General features: G+C 45.0%; 2 protein-coding genes across 4 annotated transcripts in view; both read left to right on the top strand.

The window, feature by feature from the left end:
* The window catches only part of LOC134353840 (zinc finger protein 229-like), a 76,689-nt gene that overhangs the window by 4,957 nt on the left and 45,092 nt on the right, over nucleotides 1–26,640 (top strand). For 2 of the 3 annotated variants that reach the window (XM_063062309.1, XM_063062307.1), the window contains exon 1: nucleotides 23,950–24,080. The exons of the other annotated variant lie outside the window; for it this stretch is intronic. The gene's annotated coding sequence lies outside the window, so the exon portion shown is untranslated. Of the gene's footprint in view, nucleotides 1–23,949; nucleotides 24,081–26,640 lie in introns of those variants that run through there. 3 annotated transcript variants of the gene reach the window in all.
* On the top strand, nucleotides 23,991–25,469 carry LOC134353844 (zinc finger protein 239-like). Its single transcript, XM_063062315.1, has one exon. It carries the CDS (start codon nucleotides 24,002–24,004, stop codon nucleotides 25,115–25,117), a length of 1,116 nt encoding a protein of 371 aa, XP_062918385.1. The 5' UTR covers nucleotides 23,991–24,001; the 3' UTR covers nucleotides 25,118–25,469.

The raw sequence follows: 26,640 nt of genomic DNA, 5'->3' as shown, positions 1-26,640 counted from the left end.
GTAGACACAGAGTGCGTGTGCTTGGCTGGCCTGCTGCCAGTCCAGATCTATCTCCTATTGGAAATGTATGGCGCGTCATGAAGAGGAGAATCAGACAACAGAGACCACGGACTGTTGAGCAGCTGAAGTCTTATATCAAGCAAGAATGGACAAAATTTCCAATTGCAAATCTAATACAATTATTATCCTCAGTTCCAAAATGATTAAAAAGTGTTATTAAAAGGAAAGGTGATGTAACACAATGGTAAACATGCCTCTGTCCCAACTTCTGTTGAGTGTGTTGCAGCCATCAAATTCTAAATTTGTGTGTTTACAAAATACAATTAAGTTGGTCAGTAAAACTATTGAAAATCTTTTCTTTGTACCTTTGTCAGTTAAATAAAGGTTCACGTGAATTAACATATCACAGATTTTTGATTTTATTGCATTTTGGAAAATACCCCAACTTTTCCGGAAATGGGGTTTGTATAAGTATGTGAAGAACAAGAGGATAAGACGTGAAAGAATAGGACCTATCAAGTGTGACAGTGGGAAAGTGTGTATGGAACTGGAGGAAATAGCAGGGGTACTTAATGAATACTTTACTTCAGTATTCAGTATGGAAAAGGATTTTGGTGATTATAGTGCTGACTTGCAGCAGACTGAAAAGCTTGAGCATGTAGATATTAAGAAAGAGGATGTGCTGGAGCTTTTGGAAAGCATCAAGCTGGATAAGTCACCGGGACCAGATGAGATGTACCCCAGGCTACTGTGGAAGGCGGGGAGGAGATTGCTGAGCCTCTGGTGATGATCTTTGAATCATTAATGGGAACGGGAGAGGTTCTGGAGAATTGGAGGGTTGTGGATGTTGTTCCTTTATTCAAGAAAGGGAGTAGAGATAACCCAGGAAATTATAGACCAGTGAGTTCTTACTTCAGTGGTTGGTAAGTTGATGGAGAAGATCCTGAGAGGCATGATTTATGAACATTTGGAGAGCTATAATATGATTAGAAATAGTCAGCATGTCTTTGTCAAAGGCAGGTTGTGCCTTACAAGCCTGATTGAGTTTTTTGAGGATGTGACTAAACACATTGATGAAGGAAGAGCAGTAGATGTAGTGTATATGGATTTCATCAAGTCATTTGATAAGGTACCCCATGCACGGCTTATTGAGAAAGTAAGGAGGCATGGGATCCAAAAGGACATTGCTTTGTGGATCCAGAACTGGCTTGCCCACAGAAGGCAAAGAATAGTTGTAGACGGGTCATATTCTGCATGGAGGTTGGTGACCAGTGATGTGCCTCAGGGATCTGTTCTGGGACCCTTACTCTTTGTGATTTTTATAAATGACCTGGATGAGGAAGTGGAGGGATGGGTTAGTAATGGAGGGATGGGTTAGTAAGTTTGCTGATGATACAAAGGTTGGAGGTGTTGTGGATAGCGTGGAGGGCTGTCAGAGGTTACAGCGGGACATTGATAGGATGCAAAACTGGGCTGAGAAGTGGCAGATGGAGTTCGACCCAGATAAGTGTGATATGGTTCATTTTGTTAGGTCAAATATGATGGCAGAATATAGTGTTAATGTTAAGACTCTTGGCAGTGTGGAGGATCAGAGGAATCTTGGGGTTCGAGTCCATAGGACGTTCAAAGCAGCTGCGCAGGGTGACGCTGTGGTTAAGAAGGCGTACGGTGTATTGGCCTTCATTAATCATGGAATTGAATTTAGGAGCTGAAAGGTAATGTTGCAGCTATATAGGACCCTGGTCAGACCCCACTTGGAGTACTGTGCTCAGTTCTGGCTGCCTCACTACAGGGAGGATGTGGAAACCACAGAAAGGGTGCAGAGGAGATTTACAAGGATGTTGCCTGGATTGGGGAGCATGCCTTATGAAGGCATGTCGAGTGAACCCGGCCTTTTCTCCTTGGAGTGACGGAGGATGAGAGGTGACCTGATAGAGGTGTATAAGATGATGAGAGGCATTGATCGTGTGGATAGTCAGAGGCTTTTTCCCAGGGCTGAAATGGTTGCCACAAGAGGACACAGGTTTAAGGTGCTGGGGAGTAGGTACAAAGGTGATGTCAGGGGTAAGTTTTTTTACGCAGAGAGTGGTGAGTGTATGGAATGGGCTGCTGGCAACGGTGGTGGTGATATGATAGGGTCTTTGAAGAGACTTTTGGATAGGTACATGGAGCTTAGAAAAATAGAGGGCTATGGGGAAGTCTAGTAATTTCTAAGGTCGGGACATGTTTGGCACAACTTTGTGAGCCAAAGGCCTGTATTGTGCTGTAGGTTTTCTATGTTTCTAACTAAAATACAGAAGGGATAAGTGGAGTGGCCATTGTCAGGTGTAGGCCAGTAGCGAGAGTAGAAGCAACAGGCTTTGGCTCGGAAGAGGCATTGGCTCTGTAAAGTGTCTGTTATGGTCTCCTTTCTGTTTTTTCTCCCCCTCTCTTATTGAATTTTTCTTGTAATTTATTTTATATTGAATTTCATCATCAAACAAACATTTCCATAAGATGTATTTCAGATACTGTACATATATCATATAAACATATTTGTCACAAGTCTCCACATTATATTTATCTGAGGTATACACTTATCGAAAAGGAGAGGAAAGAAAGAACGATCGAAAGAAGAAAACTATGTACGGAGTAGGGAGTGATTTTTTTTTACAACATATTCATTGACTTGTGAAAATAAAATCAGGCCTACGAGGTGTTATGTAGTTAAACCACTTTTTCCAGTATGAATAAAATTGTTCCAACTTATGATTAACAGATGCTGTTATCTTCTCCATTTTGTAAATATCCATTGTAATTTCCATCCATACACTTAAAGTCGGGCTCTCCTGTGATAACCATTTCTGGTAAGGGTCTTTTTAGCAGCCACCAGCAGTATATTCATTAAATATTTATCTCTTTTCAACCATTCTTGAGGTATATACCCAAAATATATGGTCTTACTCTCTAAGGGTATTTCACATCTAAAGATGTCTTGTAGGGCATTATGTATCCCACTCCAATAGTCTTTGATAATGGGGTATTCCCAGAAAATAGGATAATGGTTTGCATTTTGACTTCCACAATTTCTCCAGCAAACAGGGGTTACTATCATAATGGGATTTCTGAGAGGGTGTAATAAAATATCTTATCAGGTTTTTCCACCTGAACTCCCTCCATTTCTGTGAACTGGTACGCTTCCATTGATACCTCCATATTATTGTCCGGTCTTCCTCAGATATTATTATCCCTCCTTCCTTCTCCTATTATGTTTTAATGTATGAAGTCGAATGTGTTTTAAGATCTGACGAACCCTTAAAAACGCTTGAAATTATTCTACTACCATTGTCTGAATGATATGCTTTTCTAAATAGCTTGGGAATTAGCAAGAGAACCGAGAAAGCAGGGGACAGGAGCAGGACAAGAGAAGGATATTAGGAAGAGACCTTGAGTTCTCCGAGGACAGCCCTTACCTCCTCCAGAAGAGCTATAAGGTTTGGCTAACTTTAAAAGTGCTGATAAACTAAACGGAAGCAAAAATAGACGGTGATATACCTATCTCGAGAAATACGTATTATAATGTGGATTTTATATTACTCAATTGTTTAAAAATTCATTCATTCATTCCTTTTTCCCCACCTAAATGAGAATATATACATGGGAGGAATACACAGAGAGATCATTTCTGTGTAATGGACATAGTTAAATGCGTGGCTGAGAAGCTGGTGCAGAGGGAAGGGCTTCAGGTTCTTGGATCATTGGGATCTCTTCTGGGAGAGGTATGACCTGTTCAAAAGTGATGGATCAAATGGAATCATGATTGAAGTATATTAACTTCCCGTTCCAAAAAACCCTCTTCTTACCCCAGGCCCTTGGTAAAATCTCCGCCTTCCTCTTGAATCGAAATAAGTACTATTGAGCGCGGTTTGCTTTCTCTGTCTCCGGGAGGCCGTGGGATGAGCAAACCATGCGTCCTCTCAATTTCAATCTCCATATTCGGGGGAATCTCCAGCGCTTCCCGTAGCAGATTCTCTACAAAGTCTACCATCGACAATTCTTCCGCTCCTTCGGGAACATTATAAATCCTGATATTTTTCCGTCGCGATCTTCCTTCCTGGTCAAGCAATTTACTTTCCTGTTGATTTAATATTTTTATCGTCTTACTTAGTATCTGTTCCAAGTTTTGCACGCAATTTTCCACCTTCTCAATTTGAATCTCTGCCACTGCTATTTTCTGATTGACGTTGGCGAGCTCTGACTTTATATCATTGAGTTGCTGTTTTATATCTTCTTGGACTTCCCTTATCTCTTCCAGAATCTTTATCATATTCGCCACTTCGCCTGAACGAGGCCCCGTGTCAGCTTCGCCACCATGTGCACGTGTAGGAGAGCCGTGCGCTGCACCTCTCTCTTCCATAGGCTCCGCAGTGATGCTTTTTTTTATCTCCATTCTTTTTTCCCCATTCTTGCTCCCCTTATCAATTCAGATATTTTCAAAAGGTCTTATATTTGATGGATTAACGAGGCAAAATATGCATTTTTCCAGAGGAGCTATTGATTTAAGCGGCCACTCTGAACGATGTCGTCACCAGAACCCCCTCTGTTATTGAATTTAAATGTCTGTGGTGTGTTCTTCGTGCTGGATGTTGGAGCCTTGGGAGACTCAGAGTCTCCTGGGGAACTACATCTGCGTGAAGTGCATCCATATGCAGCTCCTTGAAGACTCTGCTAGGATCTGGAACAGCACCTGGATGACCTTTGGCTTGTACGTGGGAGTGAGAATATAATTGATCAAAGTTACAAGGAAGTACAGTCGGCCCTCCTTATTCGCGAGTTCCGCATGCGCGAATTCAACCAACTGCGAATCGAGAAAACCCGGAAGTGCCCTTCCAGCACTTGTTCAAACATGTACAGACTTTATTTTTCTTGTCATTATTCCCTAAACAATGCAGTATAACAACTATTTCACATAGCATTTACATTGTGTTCGGTATTGTAAGTAATCTAGAGATGATTTAAAGTATATGGGAGGATGTGCGTAGGTTATCGTGGATCGGGATCGAAAAAAAACCGGAAGTTCTCTTGCTAAGTAAGTCGGAACAGGTACATCCAGTATTATTTAACATCATTTAGTTAAACGTTTGTCTTAGTATGTAGTATATATTTTACCTTTCTATGCATGTAAAACACTTAAGAAACGTACGTTTCAGGGCCTGGCTCAGGAACAAAAATTCCCGAGTTCGATCCAGTGACAGACCGCTCCCAAGCGCGCTGTCCATCTGTGCCGGATTGATGTGAAGCATCAAAAACCCAAAACCCAATAATTAAACCACTGCGTTGCTTATTAACAATTGTAGCTTTCATCGGGGCAGGGATTTTCTCACTTTATCCTTTAAAATTGTTCGGATCGTTGACTGACTGTAGCCTAACGCTTTTCCAATGACCGATAGCATTTCACCTCTTTCTGATCGCTTTATTATTTCCACTTTATTTTAAATCGCGATCATGATTATTTTCGTGAACAGAAACACTGCGGATTCAGAGCTCCACCGACGGGTCCTAATGTCCACTGCACTGAGACAGGTTAAATAAGGTCCAGGGTTCCTCTGGGTCCTAAGGTCCACCGCATTTAGGCAGGCTGAATAAGGGACTTGAGCATCTGCGTGGGGTCCCGGAACCAATCCCTCGCGGATAAGGAGTAGTCATCAGGAGTCAGATCAGGACTGTAGTCATCCTGAAATTGCAGGAGGTGAGTAGCTGGGTGACTGTCAGGAGAAATGGAAATAGGCAGTTAGAGCAGAGCATCCTTGTGGCCATTCCCCTCAAAAAACAAGTGTACTGCCTTGGATACTTCTGTGGTGGATGACCTGGGAGAATGCCATGGTGACTGGATTACAGGCACTTTGTATGGGTCCGTGGTGCAGAAGGGAAGATAGGGAACTCGATAGTGAGCGGAACAGACAGAAGGTTCTATGGACATTAACGGGACACCCAGATGGTATGTTGCCTCCCAGGTGCCAGGGTCAGGGATGTCTCAGATCGTGTCCACAACATTTTGGGGGGGGGGGGAGCAGCCAGACATCTTGGTACATATCACTACCAGGCATAGAAAAGGAAAAGCAATGAGGTCCTAAAAAGAGAACTTAGAGAGCTGGGTAGAAAGCTGAGAAGCAGGACCTCGTGGATTGCACTATTGAGGGGAGAAACAGGATGATTTGGCAGATAAATGCGTGCCTGAGAAGCTGGTGCAGGGGGAAGGGTTTCAGGTTCTTGGATCATTGGGATCTCTTCTGGGAGAGGTATGACCTGTTCAAAAGTGATGGGTTGCATCTGAAACTGAGGGGGACCAATATTCTCGTGGGCAGGTTTGTTAGAGCTGTTGAGGAGGGTTTAAACTAACTTGGCAGGGGGTGGGAACTGGAGTGAATGGACTCAGGATAGGACAGGATAGATGGTAAAAAAGTAAAGATAGCGTGCAGTCAGATTGTCAGGAAGGACAGGCAGGTGATGGAACTTAGTTGCAGCAAACAGGCTGAGTATCAAATTATTAGGGATGCAGAGTCAGAAAGGATAGCAAATATGGTACTCAAGGTGTTGTATCTAAATGCGTTACTTATAAGAAATAAGTTGGATGATCTTGTTGCAATAGTACAGATTGCCAGTTATGATGTTGTGGCCATCACTGAATCGTGGCTGAAGGATGGTTGTAGTTGGGAGCTGAATGCCCAAGGTTACACATTATATCAGAGGGATAGGAAGGTAGACAGAGGGGGTGGTGTGGCTCTACTGGTAAAGAATGGCATCAAATCAGAAGAAAGATTTGACATAGGATCAGAAGCTGTTGAATCCTTGGGGGTTGAGTTAAGAAACTGCAAGGGTAAAAGGACGTTGATGACAATTATATACAGGCCTCCCAATAGTGGCTAGGAGGTGGACCACAGGTTACAACAGAAAATAGAAAATGCAAGTCAAAAGGGCAATGTTATGGTCGTCATGGGAGATTTTAACATGCAGGTCGATTGCGAAAATCAGGTTGCTAATGGATCTCGAGAGTGAGTTTGTTGAATGCCTAAGAGATAGCTTTTTAGAGCAGTTTGTTGTTGAGCCAACTAGGGGATCAGCTATACTAGATTCGGTGTATGTAATGAACCAGAGGCGAATAGGGTGTAAACTTAAATTTGCCAGACCAATAATCACACCACACAGTTCTTTACTTTAACCTCTTCACCAGTTTATTGTTCGAGCTCAGCCGGCGAGAAACTTGAAGCCGAACATCAAAGAGACAGAGCTTCTCTCTCTCTCTCCCTGGCGGCTCAAACGAGCTTCTGATTGACAGGCAGAAAATGCTACAATTTATAGGACTAACAGACAAAGAGCACTCAGTTACCGTGATATTCTCGCCAAGTCAGTTAGAGCAAACTTAATTAATTAGATAAGAGCGTCTACAAAATCTAGTTTAATTACAAATAGATATACTGTCCACTCTTTATCAGTCATTCCTTTTGCTAGGCCCCTGACTTAATAACAGACAGATGGCCTTATCAGCCCTCCTTTAAACAAAGAGGGAACTTTAAATCGATGGTGTGGAACCGTAAGACATGGAGTTTGGTGAATCCAGCCCTCATATCGCCTTCAAGAGACATCTGTGAGCCATCAATCTAAGCAAGCTACAAGCAGATTCCTAAGTGAAGGCCACAGAATTTGTTCACTGACACTCATAAGTTGGCACTCAATTTTTAACCCGTTATTTACAAGAGTCCAGGAACCATCATCATTCCCTCCTTTTTATCATTACATAGTAACCTTTCAGAACAGATTGTCGCTTCTACAACTGGATACAAAACATGGCCACAAGTTCCGTAGGATACAGATAATAATCAAAATTAATACAATCAGACTTCTGAAATGCAAAAATAACCCCCAGAAGTTCCCGAATATATTGAAGGGCCAGGGCCATTCCCCTGCCTCACTGGCCCCAAAATTGTGTGGCTTACGCCAGCATCTCAAATTTTCTGGATCTCTTGGGTTATATGTTTAGATAGATCAGTAATATTTGAGGATTCATCAGGGATATAGGTGCAGCATTCTTTTCCTATAATAGCACAGGTCCTTCCTTTTTCTGCCAGAATAAAATCAAGGGCCATCTGGTTCTATAAGACTGTCTGCCGGATTGCAATCATTTCGGTAGATACTCCAGTCACCTGTGTTTGAGTATCAATTAGTGCCCCAGCTGTATTATTAGCTAAATTCTCTAGGGCTGCTGCTAAGTTAATTATATCCCTGTAATTTCTAGCTGTCCCATGGGAGGGGAAGGCAATCATCCAAAACCACTCAGTTTTAGTTATTTCCCCTTCGTTTCCTATTCAAATAGGGGTGTTCCTGGGGATGATCCATGACCCTCAATGGGGCACCAGATATGCTAGATAACAACACCCACTCCATCCTTTATCCTTCTGCTTGCTGGAACAAGTAAGGATAACCACTCCATCAGTTACATTATACTTATCTCTGGGCAGCCAGGGATAAACCCTATTCCCACAAATCCAGTAAGTGCCATTGAGGGGACGGGAGAGAGGTCTCAGTGGCAGTTGTATTTTTTTGTGCAGGAAGAGTTCCCTACTTGGTATAGGGCACTTGAATTGTTATTACAGTAGCAGATGGTATTTACTGGTCCAGGCGGTGGAGTTACACTAATTCCTGGCCATAGTTTGGATGGGTCCTGGGGAAGAGGTCGGTAGTACCATCCTTCAAAGCCACAAGGCCGTCCTGGCCTATTTTTAGCACAATCGACACTACTACCATTCCTGTCCCCACTAAACAATACCACTGATGTCACCTGTCTTGAATTGAGAGAGACCACCGACATAGGGATCATACTCTTACCATGTTGGGGAATTTCAGCACATACCCAGCATGCTCCCCGCTCTGCTTGCTTAGTGTAGGTATGGCAGAGGGACAGGAAAGTGTTAACCTGGGGGCCTCCCGCAACAGGGACAGGTCCCCTTAGGGTCATTAAAATCAGCATGACTCAGTACATTTTTCAGTCCTGATCAGTTCCGCCAGTAACGTGTTTACAGTCCGTTCGATATATCCACCGGAGCTGCGGTAGGTGTTGTCAGTAGCACTTGGTACGGTCCTTTCCACCTCGGTCCCAACTTCTTACGATCCCAGTTCTTGATCAGGGCAAAATCTTCAGGGTCGATGATGGGGTAATCACCCTTAGACTGGGTTTCGTCCTCTCGATACCTGTGAATGCAAGCTTTGGAGAGTTTTAGTTAATTTGCATAAATATTTTCCCATCTCCTCCCCTGAGGTATGCATATCCATCCTCTCAGGAAGGGGAGGTCAAGCTGGTTCCGACCCCCATGGGGTTCACATGGGCTTCCGTAGATAATCTCGGCGGGGGATAACCCTGTTTTAACTGAGGGTGTGATTCTCATGTGGAACAGGGCCAAGGGTAGAACCTTTAACCAGGTCAGTCCAGTCTCCTGGGTAAGTTTGGCTAACTTATCTTTCAAGGTACCATTGGCTCGTTCCACTATACCAGCTGCCCTTGGGTGGTGGGTGCAATGGAACTGTTGCTTTATAGCCAACTCCTTGCAGATATCTTCATTTATTTTGGCTACAAAGTGCGGTCCATTGTCTGAGCTTATCATTTCCGGGAGTCCATACCAGGGAACTATTTCCCTTAGCAATATTTTTAACACCGTTGTAGCAGTATTGTCAGTCGTGGGGATAGCTTCAATCCATCTACTAAATACATCTACTATTACTATACAATGCTTATAACAATGTACTCTAGGTAATTCTATAAAATCAAGTTGCAGACAAGCAAAAGGCCCACCGGGCAAGGGGGTGGTTCCAGACCCACAAGGCACCCGCTTTCCAGCATTCGTTTTTTTAGGATGCACCAAGATTGTAATAATGTATTTACCATTCCCTCCTTGCCCAAGTGTGTACAATTATGTGCATAATCTATCAAAATAGGTAAAAACACAGAGGGAACACAGACCTGTCCTGCAGGGGTTACCCATAAATTGGTCTTAGGTTCAAGGTGGCAACCCATTTGGGGCCATAGTTTGCGCTCTCCTTCAGGGGCGTCACCCTGGAAGTTATGTATTTCCCCCATATCTGGCATACCCGTCCTTAGATTTTGTCTAATAGGAGGTTGCTTGGTTCCCGAGGGGACTAAAAGTGTGGGATCCAAGGCTGTCTGTTTAGCTGCTGCATCAGTCCTAGCATTGCCCTTAAATATCTCATCAGATTCCCCAGTATGGGCTGCACATTTAATAATAGCCAAAACTCAAGGTAGCTGTAGAGCAATGAGTAAATTGTTTACAAAGGTGGCATTACTAATGCGGTGGCCAGAGAAAGTCAGGAATCCCCAAAGTTCCGTAGTCAGTACCTAACAGGAGTCTGTGTAAAGCTTCGCACTTAGTCTTGGTTTGAGATTTCTTTTCCACAGGCTTTTTCATTTTAAAATTCCAAATGTTAATCAAAGAGGATTCCAGCTTAGGCTTGTACTTTTGGTTCCTCCACTGAAGCCCTCATTCAGGCCCTCTTCATTTTATTCCAAATAGTTGCGGACTCCCTCTTCAAAGTCATCTTCATTTATGACTTTGCATTTTTTTTTAAGGTCTTCTACAAAGAATTGGTTTTGTAGTGGATTCTTCAAAATCAGAACTGAGTAATCTGTTAGACTGCACTTTAGTCTGTTGCTAGGATACAGGCACGAGTCAGAGCAGACAGCTCAGCCTTGTGGGCGGAGACAGCTGTTTCAAAAGAGGCCTGTTTAACTATTTCACTGTTTGTCACTATCCCATAGCCAGAACATCGTTTTCCTGCTGGATCCACAAAAGAGCTTCCATCCTCATAAGACGTTGCTTTGGGCTTGAGGGGGTATTGCGGAAGGGATGGGACAGTCTGTCCTTCTTTCACGTTGATCTAAACAGGGGAGCAGTTGGTGTGGCCGACTTCATGGCTTGAAATTGCCCAGAGATGTGGTACAATGTCTTGGGTTCGGTCAATATTAAAAGAGTGTCCCGTCTTCACCTCTGATTCCTTCCAGTATCGGAGTTGGCCCGCGGCCAAGTCTTGCCATTCTCCCTCAGTGCTGGAGGCTTGTTTCGTCAAGGTGTAGGCAAGAAACCTCAGGCTCTTTGGCTTGAACCCAGAGCAAACCCTAACAGTGGTATGGGGAACCACCAGTACTGTCTGTCGCCAATTGAAATCCGGAACTTCGGCCAGTAATGCACTGCCCTCTTTTCCTTTAACCTTTCCAATCACCGTGACTGGGAACTTCTGTCCCTCGAAGGGTGCATAATATTGACTTTCCTCAGTTGAGCACCCCATAGGATCATAGCACAGAGTCATATGAGGGTCTGCCTCTGGCAGAGGGGGTTCAGACGAAGTGGAGTCTGGATTAAGTGCCCACCACTGGGGGCGGGGGGGGGTTGGTAACTGGGGAAGTTGTCGGCTGTTCGCTAGTCTCAGGGTGATACCTTTGTCTGTGCATAGAATCTCGACTTCCAACGGACAGAGCAAGTCTCTCTCTGTTGGATTACACCCCACACTGGTGGTCGCAGTGAAAGAAACATTGCCGCCATGTCCGCAATATTTGACTGGTAGCGGCTGAGTTCACGGGTAGGGGCACTCAAATCCTTCAAATCCTGACAGGATAATGGTAGTACCTGATAGCTGGAATCCCTTATCCCTCACTATCTCCTGATCGAGGCTGGGAGTAGTATCAATCATATATGGAATCGGGATTCCAGCCACTTGCAGGGTGACATGAGGCTGCTGACCTGGGGATGTGCTTACCACCGGGAGGTTTCTTCCTGTGGGCCAGGCGCTGAAGGGGTTGTTTGTTGAGAATGGAGCGCATGAGAGCCCTTGAGGTAGTGGTCCAGATCCAGATCTCCATGGGCAGTTGGCCCTCCAATGCCCATTGTGGCTGCAATTATAGCAAGAGCCTCTTGGGGATCCTTCAGGTTCCCGGCAATATCCTCCTAAGCCTTGTGGTGATCCCCTTGGATGTCCTTGAGCTTCGAAGAAGGAGTCTGAGAGTCTGAGTGGGAGTGCCGAGAAAGATATTTTTGAAATTTTCGTTATTTTTTTTTCTCCAACGGTGTTCTGAGAGGCGGGACTGCGCAGGCGTGTGACGTCGGGCAGTGCAGCGCGGCAGATTTAAAAGGGCAGAAATCCTGCTTCGGGTTTGATTCGAAGAAGGAGTCTGAGAGTCTGAGTGGGAGTGCCGATAAAGATATTTTTGAAATTTTCGTTATTTTTTTTTCTCCAACGGCGTTCTGAGAGGCGGGACTGCACAGGCGTGTGACGTCAGGCTGTGCAGCGCGGCAGATTTAAAAGGAACAGAGCCTCATAGAGCGGGCAGCGTAGTTTGCGGGCGGCGGAGTGAGCCAGGAGCAGAGTGAAGGCTTAAGGGCTTCGGCTCAATGGGCTTAGGCAGAAACGGGCGAGGCGAGGAAGGTTTGGCATTCATTTTCTGTTGCTATTTGAGGAGAGGGGCAGTATGAGTGTGAGGGCAGTTTGCTGTTCTCGGTGTCGGATGTGGGAGGCCCTGGTGTCTCCAAGCCTCCCGGACGTCTACATCTGCGCGAAGTGCATCGAGATGCAGCTCCTAAGGGACCGCGTTACGGAACTGGAGCTGCAGCTCGATGACCTTCGTCTGGTCAGGGAGAGTGAGGAGTTGATAGAGAGGAGTTGCAGGCAGGTGGTCACGCCGGGGCCACGGGAGGCAGACAAGTGGGTCACGGTTAGAGGAGGGAAGGGGAAGAATCAGGTAATAGGGAGTACCCCGGTGGCTGTGCCCCTTAACAATAGGTACTCCTGTTTGAGTACTGTTGGGGGTAACAGCTTACCCGGGGGAAGCGACAGTGGCCGTGCCTCCAGCACAGAGTCTGGCCCTGTAGCTCAGAAGGGTAGGGCAAGGAAGAGGAGGGCAGTTGTGATAGGGGACTCGATAGTAAGGGGGTCAGATAGGCGATTCTGTGGACGCAGTCCAGAGACCCGGATGGTAGTTTGCCTCCCTGGTGCCAGGGTCCGGGATATTTCTGATCGTGTCCAAGATATCCTGAAGTGGGAGGGTGAGGAGCCAGAGGTTGTGGTACATATAGGTACCAATGACATAGGTAGGAAAAGGGATGAGGTCCTGAAAGGAGAATATAGGGAGTGAGGAAGGGAGTTGAGAAAAAGGACCGCAAAGGTAGTAATCTCGGGATTACTGCCTGTGCCACGCGACAGTGAGAGTAGGAATGCGATGAGGTGGAGGATAAATGCGTGGCTGAGGGATTGGAGCAGGGGGCAGGGATTCAAGTTTTTGGATCATTGGGACCTCTTTTGGCGCAGGCGTGACCTGTACAAAAAGGACGGGTTACACTTGAATCCTAGAGGGACCAATATCCTGGCAGGGAGATTAGCGAGTGCGACTGAGGTGACTTTAAACTAGAATGGTTGGGGGGTGGGAATCAAATTAAAGAGGCTAGGCGTGAGGAGGTTAGTTCACAACGGGGATGGGAACCAGTGCAGAGGGACAGAGGGGTGTAAAGTGAGGGTAGAAGCAAAAAGTACTAAGGAGAAGAGTAAAAGTGGCATGCCGACAAATCCAGGGCAAGCATTAAAAAGGGCCACTTTTCAACATAAAGGGCTAAGAGAGTTGTAAAAGAGCGCCTGAAGGCTTTGTGTGTCAATGCAAGGAGCGTTCGTAATAAGGTGGATGAATTGAAAGTGCAGATTGTTATTAATGATTATGATATAGTTGGGATCACAGAAACATGGCTCCAGGGTGACCAAGGATGGGAGCTCAACGTTCAGGGATATTCAATATTCAGGAGGGATAGACATGAAGGAAGGGGAGGTGGGGTGGCGTTGCTGGTTAAAGAAGAGATTAACGCAATAGAAAGGAAGGATATAAGCTGGGAAGATGTGGAATCGATATGGGTAGAGCTGCGTAACACTAAGGGGCAGAAGACGCTGGTGGGAGTTGTGTACAGGCCACCTAACAGTAGTAGTGAGGTCGGAGATGGTATTAAACAGGAAATTAGAAATGTGTGCAATAAAGGAACAGCAGTTATAATGGGTGACTTCAATCTACATGTAGATTGGGTGAACCAAATTGGTAAAGGTGCTGAGGAAGAGGATTTCTTGGAATGTATGCGGGATGGTTTTTTGAACCAACATGTCGAGGAACCAACTGGAGAGCAGGCTATTCTGGACTGGGTTTTGAGCAATGAGGAAGGGTTAATTAGCAATCTTGTCGTGAGAGGCCCCTTGGGTAAGAGTGACCGTAATATGGTGGAATTCTTCATTAAGATGGAGAGTGACATAGTTAATTCAGAAACAAAGGTTCTGAACTTAAAGAGGGGTAACTTTGAAGGTATGAGACGTGAATTAGCTAAGATAGACTAGCAAATGACACTTAAAGGATTGACGGTGGATATGCAATGGCAAGCATTTAAAGGTTGCATGGATGAACTACAACAATTGTTCATCCCAGTTTGGCAAAAGAATAAATCAAGGAAGGTAGTGCACCCGTGGCTGACAAGAGAAATTAGGGATAGTATCAATTCCAAAGAAGAAGCATACAAATTAGCCAGAGAAAGTGGCTCACCTGAGGACTGGGAGAAATTCAGAGTTCAGCAGAGGAGGACAAAGGGCTTAATTAAGAAGGGGAAAAAAGATTATGAGAGAAAACTGGCAGGGAACATAAAAACGGACTGTAAAAGCTTTTATAGATATGTAAAAAGGAAAAGACTGGTAAAGACAAATGTAGGTCCCCTACAGACAGAAACAGGTGAATTGATTATGGGGAGCAAGGACATGGCAGACCAATTAAATAATTACTTGGTTCTGTCTTCACTAAAGAGGACATAAATAATCTTCCAGAAATAGTAGGGGACAGAGGGTCCAGTGAGATGGAGGAACTGAGTGAAATACTTGTTAGTAGGGAAGTGGTATTAGGTAAATTGAAGGGATTGAAGGCAGATAAATCCCCAGGGCCAGATGGTCTGCATCCTAGAGTGCTTAAGGAAGTAGCCCAAGAAATAGTGGATGCATTAGTGATAATTTTTCAAAACTCGTTAGATTCTGGACTAGTTCCTGAGGATTGGAGGGTGGCTAATGTAACCCCACTTTTTAAAAAAGGAGGGAGAGAGAAACCGGGGAATTATAGACCGGTTAGCCTAACGTCGGTGGTGGGGAAACTGCTGGAGTCAGTTATCAAAGATGTGATAACAGCACATTTGGAAAGCGGTGAAATCATCGGACAAAGTCAGCATGGATTTGTGAAAGGAAAATCATGTCTGACGAATCTCATAGAATTTTTTGAGGATGTAACCAGTAGGGTGGATAGGGGAGAACCAGTGGATGTGGTATATTTGGATTTTCAAAAGGCTTTTGACAAGGTCCCACACAGGAGATCAGTGTGCAAACTTAAAGCACACGGTATTGGGGGTAAGGTATTGATGTGGATAGAGAATTGGTTAGCAGACAGGAAGCAAAGAGTGGGAATAAACGGGACCTTTTCAGAATGGCAGGCGGTGACTAGTGGGGTACCGCAAGGCTCAGGGCTGGGACCCCAGTTGTTTATAATATATATTAATGACTTGGATGAGGGAATTAAATGCAGCTTCTCCAAGTTTGCGGATGACACGAAGCTGGGTGGCAGTGTTAGCTGTGAGGAGGATGCTAAGAGGATGCAGAGTGACTTGGATAGGTTGGGTGAGTGGGCAAATTCATGGCAGATGCAATTTAATGTGGATAAATGTGAAGTTATCCACTTTGGTGGCAAAAATAGGATAACAGATTATTATCTGAATGGTGGCCGATTAGGAAAAGGGGAGGTGCAACGAGACCTGGGTGTCATTATACACCAGTCATTGAAAGTGGGCATGCAGGTACAGCAGGTGGTGAAAAAGGCGAATGGTATGCTGGCATTTATAGCGAGAGGATTCAAGTACAGGAGCAGGGAGGTACTACTGCAGTTGTACAAGGCCTTGGTGAGACCACACCTGGAGTATTGTGTGCAGATTTGGTCCCCTAATCTGAGGAAAGACATCCTTGCCATAGAGGGAGTACAAAGAAAGTTCACCAGATTGATTCCTGGGATGGCAGGACTTTCATATGAAGAAAGACTGGATGAACTGGGCTTGTACTCGTTGGAATTTAGAAGATTGAGGGGGGATCTGATTGAAACGTATAAAATCCTAAAGGGATTGGACAGGCTAGATGCAGGAAGATCGTTCCCGATGTTGGAGAAGTCCAGAACAAGGGGTCACAGTTTGAGGATAAAGGGGAAGCCTTTTAGGACTGAGATTAGGAAAAACTTCTACACACAGAGAGTGGTGAATCTGTGGAATTCTCTGCCACAGGAAACAGTTGAGGCCAGTTCATTGGCTATATTTAAGAGGGAGTTACATATGGCCCTTGTGGCTACGGGGATCAGGGGGTATGGAGGGAAGGCTGAGGCGGGGTTCTGAGTTGGATGATCAGCCATGATCATAATAAATGGCGGTGCAGGCTCGAAGGGCCGAATGGCCTACTCCTGCACCTATTTTCTATGTTTCTATATTGCAGCTGGACGATTGCCACCAGTCGGGAGGTTGATTCCATGGTTCCCCATCATCAGGGTTGGGCCAATCTGGGAACCGATGGCCAGGATCTCCCGGCCCTTCCCTCCTTGAGAGTGGGTCTCCATTTCCCTTTGCTGGTCCCCTCCAGGAGGGGCGCTGTGCATACTCAGTTTTTACCTGAGGATGGGGGCAGGACCGAGGCTCACCGTGTTTATCTGAGTAGTATACTACTGCACGTCTCATCTGAGGTCTAGTATTATCGGACCAATCTATATTATTCATTCTGACCATGTCCGCGATGTCAGAAGGTATACGCTGCAAAATCATTGCATTAAACAACGGGGAATCTCGGCCATTATTAAAGGCGGAATTGCCTGCAAACATCCCATAGCAGGTGACAAATCCATTCCAATAGTCTGATCCCAACTCCCCTGGCTTGGGCTTACATTCCAAGACCTTGGTAATATTTACTGGCTGTTGCAGGGCTCACTCAAGGGACTGAATAATTCTTTCTACCTGTTGGTTGTCACCAGGAACAGCTGCTTTAAAATTTGCATAGGTCTGTGGTCCCCCTATACCCTCCTGCCATTTCTGTTTTTCCTCTTGCGATAGTATCATGCAGCATAATCCAAATAGATCCTGTGGAGTGGCCTTATACATCTGAATGGTACTTCGGATATATTGTGCGAACATTGCAGGCTTCTCCTTTCTATCTGGTGCCTGATTCACTATCATTATCATCTCCTGGGGTTTCCAGGGGGCATACACTCCAATGGTCAGGTTCTGGTTGCCTCCTTGACCGGTCTGGGGGTTCGGCATCTGGCAAATGGGGTATTGATGTGGTAGTGACATGGTCATCCCTTCAAACAGGTTTCAGAGTCCCTCTCCCTCGCCCCCTTCATTCCCAGGCCATGACAGCCTTCGTTTCCCCCCCCCCATTATGGGGATATAATTTCACCCATTCACCTATTCCCTCTTGCGCAGGGCCTTGATAGGGAGGTGGTGGGGGTGCCGTTGGTGGAGTCGGGGGCATTGACTAGGGTGGTTTTTGGGGATAGCAACCCCACTCCTCATCTCTATCAGAGTCACCAGAATCATCAAGTAGAGTCGGTATGCCAGACATAGGTTCGGGATCCCGTATTAGCACTGGATCTCACGCGCGGCACTGCGGATCTAAACCTTCCTGCCTGTCCATATCAGCCTCTGCCTGCTTACGCTGTTTTCCTGCTCTCTCCTCCGTCGCCCGTGTACCCACTCACACTCTGCTTTCAGTGTCTCCCAACTCTTGGAAGTGCCATCACCTGTACATACCTCTACCCTGTTATCACATGCATTATTCCTCTCACTGGCCAATAAAGTACTATTCCATTTGATAACAGCTCTATTTTTCCATTCTTTGATCAATCATTTCCACTTTTTACTGCAATTCTTTTTCCAAATTAAGTTTACTACTAATTCGCAAGAGGTTATATCTCAAGCTTCTCCTGGTGGCTATACACCATTTCCCAGTTTTTTTTTGTCAGCGCTGCACTTAACCTCTGGAGGCGTCTGTCACCTGTGCTGGTTATTCGTTTATACAGCTTAATTGACCAGGCCAGAGACCTATTGCCCAATTATTCAAACAGACCAGGCCCTTTTCTTGCCCATTGCCCAATTAGTTAAGTTGACTCAATTATACAGCTTAATCGACCAGGCCAAAGACCTGTTGCCCAATTAGTTTAATCGACCAGGCCAAAGACCTGTTGCCCAATTCTTCAGCACCGGCAGACTTGAATACTTACAAAACAACTTCTTACTTTATTCTCCTGGTTCGTTGGATCCCGTCAAGGTACAGGTTTCGGTGGGTGAAGGGCAGAATGCCTGTCTGGACACAAGGAATGGCCAGAGGTAAAACACATTGGGGCACCCTACCACTCAGTTGTGTTCGATTCAAACCCTCGATCACTTACTGAGTCCAGAGAAACATTCCCTATGTTGGGATCCGAGTCACTGCACCAAATGTAAACTTAAATTTGCCAGACCAATTATCACACCACACAGTTCTTTACTTTAACCTCTTCACCAGTTTATTGTTCGAGCTCAGCCGGTGAGAAACTCAAAGCCGAACATCAAAGAGACAGAGCTTCCCTCTCCCTCTCCCTGGCAGCTCAAACGAGCTTCTGACTGACAGGCAGAAAATGCTACAATTTATAGGACTAACAGACAAAGAACACTCAGTTACCATGATTCCCGCCAAGTCAGTTAGAGCAAACTCAATTAATTAGATGAGAGTATACAAAAATCTAGAGTTTAATTACAAATAGATATACTGTCCACTCTTATCAGTCATTCCTTTTGCTAGGCCCCTGACTTAATAACAAACAGATGGCCTTATCAGTTCCTCTTTAAACAAAGAGGGAACTTTAAATCAGTGGTGTGGAACTGTAAGACATGGGGTGTGGGTGAATCCCACCCTCATATCGCCTTCAAGAGACATCTGTGAGCCATCAATCTAAGCAAGCTACAAGCAGATTCCTGAGTGAAGGCCACAGAATTTGTTCACTGACACTCATAAGTTGGCACTTAATTTTTAACCCGTTATTTACAAGAGTCCAGGAACCATTTCTTACTTCCGCAACATCCTTAAACTTCATCAAGGGAGCTTAAGGTAAATGAACCCTTAGGAACCAGTGATCACAATATGATTGTGTTCAACTTGAAATTTGATAGGGAGAAAGTAAAGTCTGCTGTAGCAGTATTTCAGTAGAGTAAGGGAAATTACAGTGATATGAGAGAGGAGTTGGCCAAAGTAAATTGAAAGGAGCTGTTGGTAGGGATGTCAGCAGAGCAGCAATGGCATGGGTTTCTGGGGAAAATGAGGAAGCTGCAGGACATGTGTATTCCAAAAATGAAGAAATACTCAAATGGTAACATAGTGCAACCATGGCTGACAAAGGAAGTCAAAGCTATTGTAAAAGCAAAAGAAAGGGCATACAACAGAGCAAAAATGAGTGGGAAGATAGAGGATTGGGATGTTTTTAAAAATCCTACAGAGAGCAACTAAAAAAGTCATTAGAAGGGAAACAATGAAATGCAAAAGCAAGTTAGCAAATAATATCAAAGTGGATAGTAAAAGTTTTTTCAAGTATGTTAACAACAAAAGAGAGATGAGAGCGGATATAGGACCACTAGAAAATGAGGCAGGAGAAATAATAACGGGGGGACAAGGAGATGGCTGCTGAACTAAATGAACAGTTTGCGTCAGTCTCCACTGTGGAAGGCATTAGCAGTATGCCTGATGTTGTAGTGTGTGAAGGAAGAGAAGTGGGTGCAATTACTGTTACAAGAAAGAAGGTGCTCAAAAAGCTGAAAGACCTAAAAGTACATAAGTTACCTGGACCAGAGGAACTGCACCCTAGGGTTCTGAAAGAGATATTGTTAGAGATTGTGGTAGCATTAGAAATGATCTTTCAAAAATCATTGGATTCTTGGTGTGGTGCCAGAGGACTGGAAAATTGCAAATATTACTCTGCTCTTTAAGAAAGGAGGAAGGCAGCAAGAAGGAAATTATAGACAGTTAGCCTGACCTCTGGTTGGGAAGATGTTAGAGTCAGTTGTTAGGATGAGGTGATGCAGTACTTGTTGACAGAAGACAAGATAGTACGAAGTCAGCATAGCTTCCTTTAGGGAAAATCCTGCCTGATGAACCTGTTGGAATTCTTTGAGGAGATTACAAGTAGGATAGATAAAGGGAATGCTGTGGATGTTGTATATTTGGACTTTCAGAAGGCCTTTGACAAGGAGCCACATATGAGGCTGCTTACCAAGTTAAGAGCCCATGGTATTACAGGAAAGTTATGAACATGGTTAGAGCATTGGCTGATTGGTAGGAGGTAGCGAGTGGGAATAAAAGGATCCTTTTCTGGTTGGCTGCCAGTGGCTAGTGGTGTTCTGCAATGGTCTGTGTTGAATCCACTTCTGTTTATGCTGTATATAAAAAATTTAGATGATGGAACAGATGGCTTTGTTGCCAAGTTTGCAGGTGATACAAAGATTGGTGGAGGGGCAGGTATTGTTGAGGAAACAGGTAGGATGCAGAAGGACTTGTACAGATTAGGAGCATGAGCAAGAAAGTGGCAAATGAAATGCAATATTGGATAATGTGTGGTCATGCACTTTGGTAGTAGAAATGAATGTGTGGACTATTTTCTAAATGGGGAGGAAATCCAGGAATCTGAGATGCAGAGGGACTTGGGAGTCCTTGTGCAGAACACCTTGAGGATTAACTTGCAGGTTGAGTCAATGGTGAGGAAGGCAAATGCCATGTCAAGAGGTCTAGAATACAGGGATGTGATGCTGAGGCTTTATAAGGCATTGGTGAGGCCTCACATTGGGTATTGTGAACAGTTATGGGCTTATCTAAGAAAAGATGTGCTGGCATTAGAGAGGGTCCAGAGGAGATTCACCAGGCTGATTCCAGGAATGAAAGGGTTATCAAATGAGGAATGTTTGATGGCTCTGGGTCTGTACTCGCTGGGATGCAGAAGGATGGGGTGGGGGGAGAATCTCATTGAAACCTTTTGAATGTTGAAGGGCCTAGACAGAGTAGATGTGGAAAGGATGTTTCTCATGGTGGGAGAGTCTAGGACAAGCGGGCACAGCCTCAGAATAGAGGGGTGCCCTTTCAAAGCAGAGATGCAGAAAAATTTCTTTAGCCAAAGGTTGGTGAATTTTTGGAATTTGTTGCCACATGAAGCTGTGGAGGTCAGGTCGTTAGGTGTATTTAAGGCAGAGGTTGGTAGGTTCTTGATTGGACATGGCATCAAAAGTTATGGGGTGAAGGCCGGAAACTGGGGTTGAGGAGGAGATTTCTTAAAAAAAAGGATCAGCCATGATGGAATGGTGGAGCAGACTCGATGGGCCAGATGGCCTAATTCTGCTCCTATGTCTTATGGTCGTATACAACTCTGAAATTTGTTATCTCCTGAGAGCCACAAAACAAAGAAAGAACATGAAAACCATTCAGAGAGAGCCATCAAACCCACCCCGATACGAAAAAGAACAGCATCCTGATCATACATTTCCCCCCCTCCAAAAACCCCACTCACCCTGCACAAAACAGAGTAGGAACATCAACCCCCCAAAAAAAAGCCCTTCCCCACATAAAAAAACTAACAGGACATCAACCCCCCCCCCCCAAACACCCTCCCCTTGCAGAACAAGACAGAAAAGGAACAGGCGATTTAAAAAAAACCACAGAATATAAAAACCATAAGTCTGGAAAAAGTCCACAGTCCTTAAATGCTATCGTCCAAACCGTAAACGCAGAGCCATGATACCATCCTATGATATCACTGATGTTCATTGAAAGAGAGGGACATCACACGAGGCAGAGAGGCCTACCTGCTTGTCACAGAGCCACCCAGCGATAGGCTGCTCACAGACTCCTCCTGCAGTGATTAAAAGGCTGGCAGTTGACGCTGAAACTCTTGTTCGCCTCCAGGTCTCAGTTTTTCTCAATGCTTTAGTGATTAATTGACGCTTTAAATGGCGAAATGGAGTCGAACAACGGCTCATGCCGTCTCGAAGTTTCTTTGCTTTGAGGCCGTCTGAGTACGTGCTCTTGCTTCCCGGAATCTTCTCAGAGACCACAAAGCGTTGGATCACTCAAAGATCGCCAAACTGTAAATCGCAGACTCTTAACAGTCCCAGGAACATATTTGAGGTGAAAAACAGGCGTAAAAGAAGTAAAAAAGATATTTTTGTTTGCTGTCGGGAAGATGTCAACCGAGGGAGCTTTGTAGGCTCGTGCCATCTTGACCTGAAGTCAAGATGGCCATTCTAGTGCTTCCCCCAGCAATCGGTCGGGTGTGTTTGGTACCACAGGCAGGGGGAATGCCAGCAGTTGGATCTGTCAGACACTGCCGAATTTCACCTATCTAAATCCAAGAATTAGGAACTCAGAACAAAGATACAGTTTTGAGTTAATCTCAGAAGAAGAGTCCACCTTCCAGTGAATGAAAATATCAATTAGTGCTGCAAGATCTTTCCATCAAATTTAGTTCTTGAGAAAATAACCTTTGTTTTACCTCTTTCTCTGGATCTTTCTTCTTCTTCTTCCTTGAGTTTTTACGGCAGTTGGCATCCACATTGTTGCATTACAGCCATCTTCAGGATTTATTGTCCCTCATTGTACATTCACTTTAAAGCAGTCTATCCAGTCCCGTTGCCCTTAAAAAACGAAACAATCATTTCCTCTCCGATCACTCTCCCCACATTCCAACAAACCTTTAACACTGTTCTCTACCAGCCCTACTTTGCGTGATTGTTGTAACATTTGCTGTCTTTCCTGTGCAAATCTCCTGCATGAAATAAGGATATGCTTTACTGTTTCAGTCCCCTGACATAGATCTCTGGACCTTTCTACCTATGAGAATGTTTTATACCATTCTCCCTGGGTACATAATGATATCAAACACCTGTCTCCTGGGTAACAAGTGACCTGTAACAATCACATCACAAAAGTGCCACAGTCCAATGGGAAAGACAACTGTCCCCTCCCCTCCCCCTTCATATTCATTGACATTACCATAGATGAGTTTAGCGCAATCAATCACCTCCGGGTGGTGGGGGGGTGGGGTAGGGGTCAGAGTAAGTAGAAAGTCTCCAGAATCAGCCATGAAATACCATGTGCTCTTTGTAGTGCTGTGGGACATGACCAGAGCTCAAAATAATAAGAACAATCTTCCCCTCCTCTTTCCAATTTCTAAATGGACATTGAACCCATGAACACTAACTCGCTACATCCTTATTTCTGTTTCCTCGCACTATTTATTTTAAGTTAACTATTTAATAGGCATATATATACTTATTGTAATACAGTTTTTTTCTTTATATATATTTATCACGTAAATGCAGTCTTTCACCCATTGATGTGTGCAATTGATGTTAGGAATGACAAAGAATTTGTGAACAGGGATCTGAACACAATAGCATGCCAGTTCTAATGTCTCTGTCCAGATATTTAAGGATGGCCAAATTTTTCCTTTATTACACCAAATATATCTGTTGTTGATTCTAGGAGAAGAAAAAGTATCTCATCCCAGCTGGAAACGTGCTTCATGTCGGAAATGAAGTTGTCTCTTTTAACTCAGTGAAATCCTCTGGGATTGAGTTGCTGAGAACACACCAGCTTTTGATCACTAGAGATCAGTTCTTCAACTGCATTGACTATGCGAGAGATTCAATCTTTCTGACGTCTGACTTGATGAATTGCCAGAGAATTGATAGCAGAGGTATCATTCTTCTTCCTTCAGTGTGATAAGGAACTCTCTTATTCAGCTGGCCCACAGCACACCACCGAGTACAAACAGGAGAGAGGCTGTTCAACTTCTCAGACTGTGGGAAAGGATTCAATTACTCATTGATTGGCACACTGATCATTTCACACTGGAGAGATGCTGTTCACATGCTCAGACTGCGAGAAGCAATTCACTGAATCATCTGACCTACTGGCACACCAGTCAGTTCACACTGGTAAGAGACCATTCACCTGTTCAGACTGTGGGAAGGGATTCACTCAGTCATCTCAATTGAAGGCACATCAGCGAATTCACACTGGGGAGAGGCCGTTCACCTGCTCTGAATGTGGGAAGGGATTCACTCAGTCAACCCACTTAAAGATACATCAGTCAGTTCACACTGCAGAGAGGCCATTCACCTGCTCCGACTGTGGGAAGGGATTCACTCAGTCATTCCAACTACTGGCACACCAATCGGTTCACACTGGGGAGTGGTCATTCACCTGCTCGGACTGTGGGAAGGGATTCACTCAGTCCTCTAAACTGAAGGTACATCAACGAGTTCACACTGGGGAGAGGCCGTTTACCTGCTCAGACTGTGGAAAGAGATTTGCCCAGTCATCTCATCTGAAGGTACATCAGCGAGTTCACACTGGGGAGAGACCATTCACATGCTCAGACTGTGGGAAGGGATTCACTGAGTCATCTACTCTGAAGGTACATCAGCGATGTCACACTGGGCAGAGACCGTTCACTTGCTCAGACTGTGGGAAGGGATTTACTCGATCACCTTACCTTTTGGCACACCAGCGAGTTCACACAGGGGAGAGACCGTTCACCTGCTCAGACTGTGGGAAGGCATTCACTCAGTCATCTCAACTGAAGGTACATCAGCGACTTCACACTGGGGAGAGGCCATTTCCCTGCTCGGACTGTGGGAAGGGATTCACTCGATCATCTTACCTACTGGCACACCGGCGAGTTCACACTGGGGAGAGACCGTTCACCTGCTCAGACTGTGGAAGAGGATTCACTAAGTCGACCAACCTACAGAGACACCAACGAGTTCACACTGGGGAGAGACATGCTCAGACTTTGGCAAGGGATTCACTCAGTGGATCCACCTACAGAGATGCCAGTCAGTTCACATTGGGGAGAGGCCATTCACCTGCTCAGACTGTGGGAAGGGATTCACTGAGTTATAGAAACATAGAAAATAGGTGCAGGAGTAGGCCATTCGGCCCTTCGAGCCTGCACCGCCATTTATTATGATCATGGCTGATCATCCAACTCAGAACCCAGCCTTCCCTCCATACCCCCTGACCCCTGTAGCCACAAGGGCCATATCTAACTTCCTTTTAAACATAGCTAATGAACTGGCCTCAACAGTTTGCTGTGGCAGAGAATTCCACAGATTCACCACTCTCTGTGTGAAGAAGTTTTTCCTAATCTCGGCCCTAAAAGGCTTCCCCTCTATCCTCAAACTGTGACCCCTCGTTCTGGACCTCCCCAACATCGGGAACAATCTTCCCGCATCTAGCCTGTCCAATCCCTTTAGGATCTTATACGTTTCAATCAGATCCCCCCTCAATCTTCTAAATTCCAACGAGTACAAGCCCAGTTCATCCAGTCTTTCTTCATATGAAAGACCTGCCATCCCAGGAATCAATCTGGTGAACCTTCTTTGTACTCCCTCTATGGCAAAGATGTCTTTCCTCAGATTAGGGGACCAAAACTGCACACAATACTCCAGGTGTGGTCTCACCAAGGCCTTGTACAACTGCAGTAGTACCTCCCTGCTCCTGTACTCGAATCCTCTCGCTATAAATGCCAGCATACCGTTCGCCTTTTTCACCGCCTGCTGTACCTGCATGCCCACTTTCAATGACTGGTGTATAATGACACCCAGGTCTCGTTGCACCTCCCCTTTTCCTAATCGGCCACCATTCAGATAATAATCTGTTTTCCTATTTTTGCCACCAAAGTGGATAACTTCACATTTATCCACATTAAATTGCATCTGCCATGAGTTTGCCCACTCACCCAACCTATCCAAGTCACCCTGCATCCTCTTAGCATCCTCCTCACTGCTAACACTGCCACCCAGCTTCGTGTCATCCGCAAACTTGGAGATGCTGCATTTAATTCCCTCATCCAAGTCATTAATATATATTGTAAACAACTGGGGTCCCAGCACTGAGCCTTGCGGTACCCCACTAGTCACCGCCTGCCATTCTGAAAAGGTCCCGTTTATTCCCACTCTTTGCTTCCTGTCTGCTAACCAATTCTTCACCCACACCAATACCTTACCCCCAATACCGTGTGCTTTAAGTTTGCACACTAATCTCCTGTGTGGGACCTTGTCAAAAGCCTTTTGAAAATCCAAATATACCACATCCACTGGTTCTCCCCTATCCACTCTACTAGTTACATCCTCAAAAAATTCTATGAGATTCGTCAGACATGATTTTCCTTTCACAAATCCATGCTGACTTTGTCCAATCATTTCACCGCTTTCCAAATGTGCTGTTATCACATCCTTGATAACTGACTCCAGCAGTTTCCCCACCACCGACGTTAGGCTAACCGGCCTATAATTCCCCGGTTTCTCTCTCCCTCCTTTTTTAAAAAGTGGGGTTACATTAGCCACCCTCCAATCCTCAGGATCTAGTCCAGAATCTAACGAGTTTTCTCAACTGAAGGTACATCAGCGAGTTCACAATGGGGAGAGGCCGTTCACCTGCTCAGACTGTGGGAAGGGGTTCACTCAGTCAGTCTACCTGCGGAGACACCAG

Source organism: Mobula hypostoma, chromosome 11, assembly GCF_963921235.1.
Source record: "Mobula hypostoma chromosome 11, sMobHyp1.1, whole genome shotgun sequence".
Lineage (NCBI taxonomy): Eukaryota > Metazoa > Chordata > Chondrichthyes > Myliobatiformes > Myliobatidae > Mobula > Mobula hypostoma.
The sequence above is the reverse complement of the archived record's forward strand: the minus strand, read 5'-3'. Positions and strand labels throughout refer to the sequence as shown.

Excerpts from the sequence above, each read along its gene's own strand:
- LOC134353844 (XM_063062315.1), top strand. The coding sequence starts at position 24,002 with ATGCTGTTCACATGCTCAGACTGCGAGAAGCAATTCACTGAATCATCT.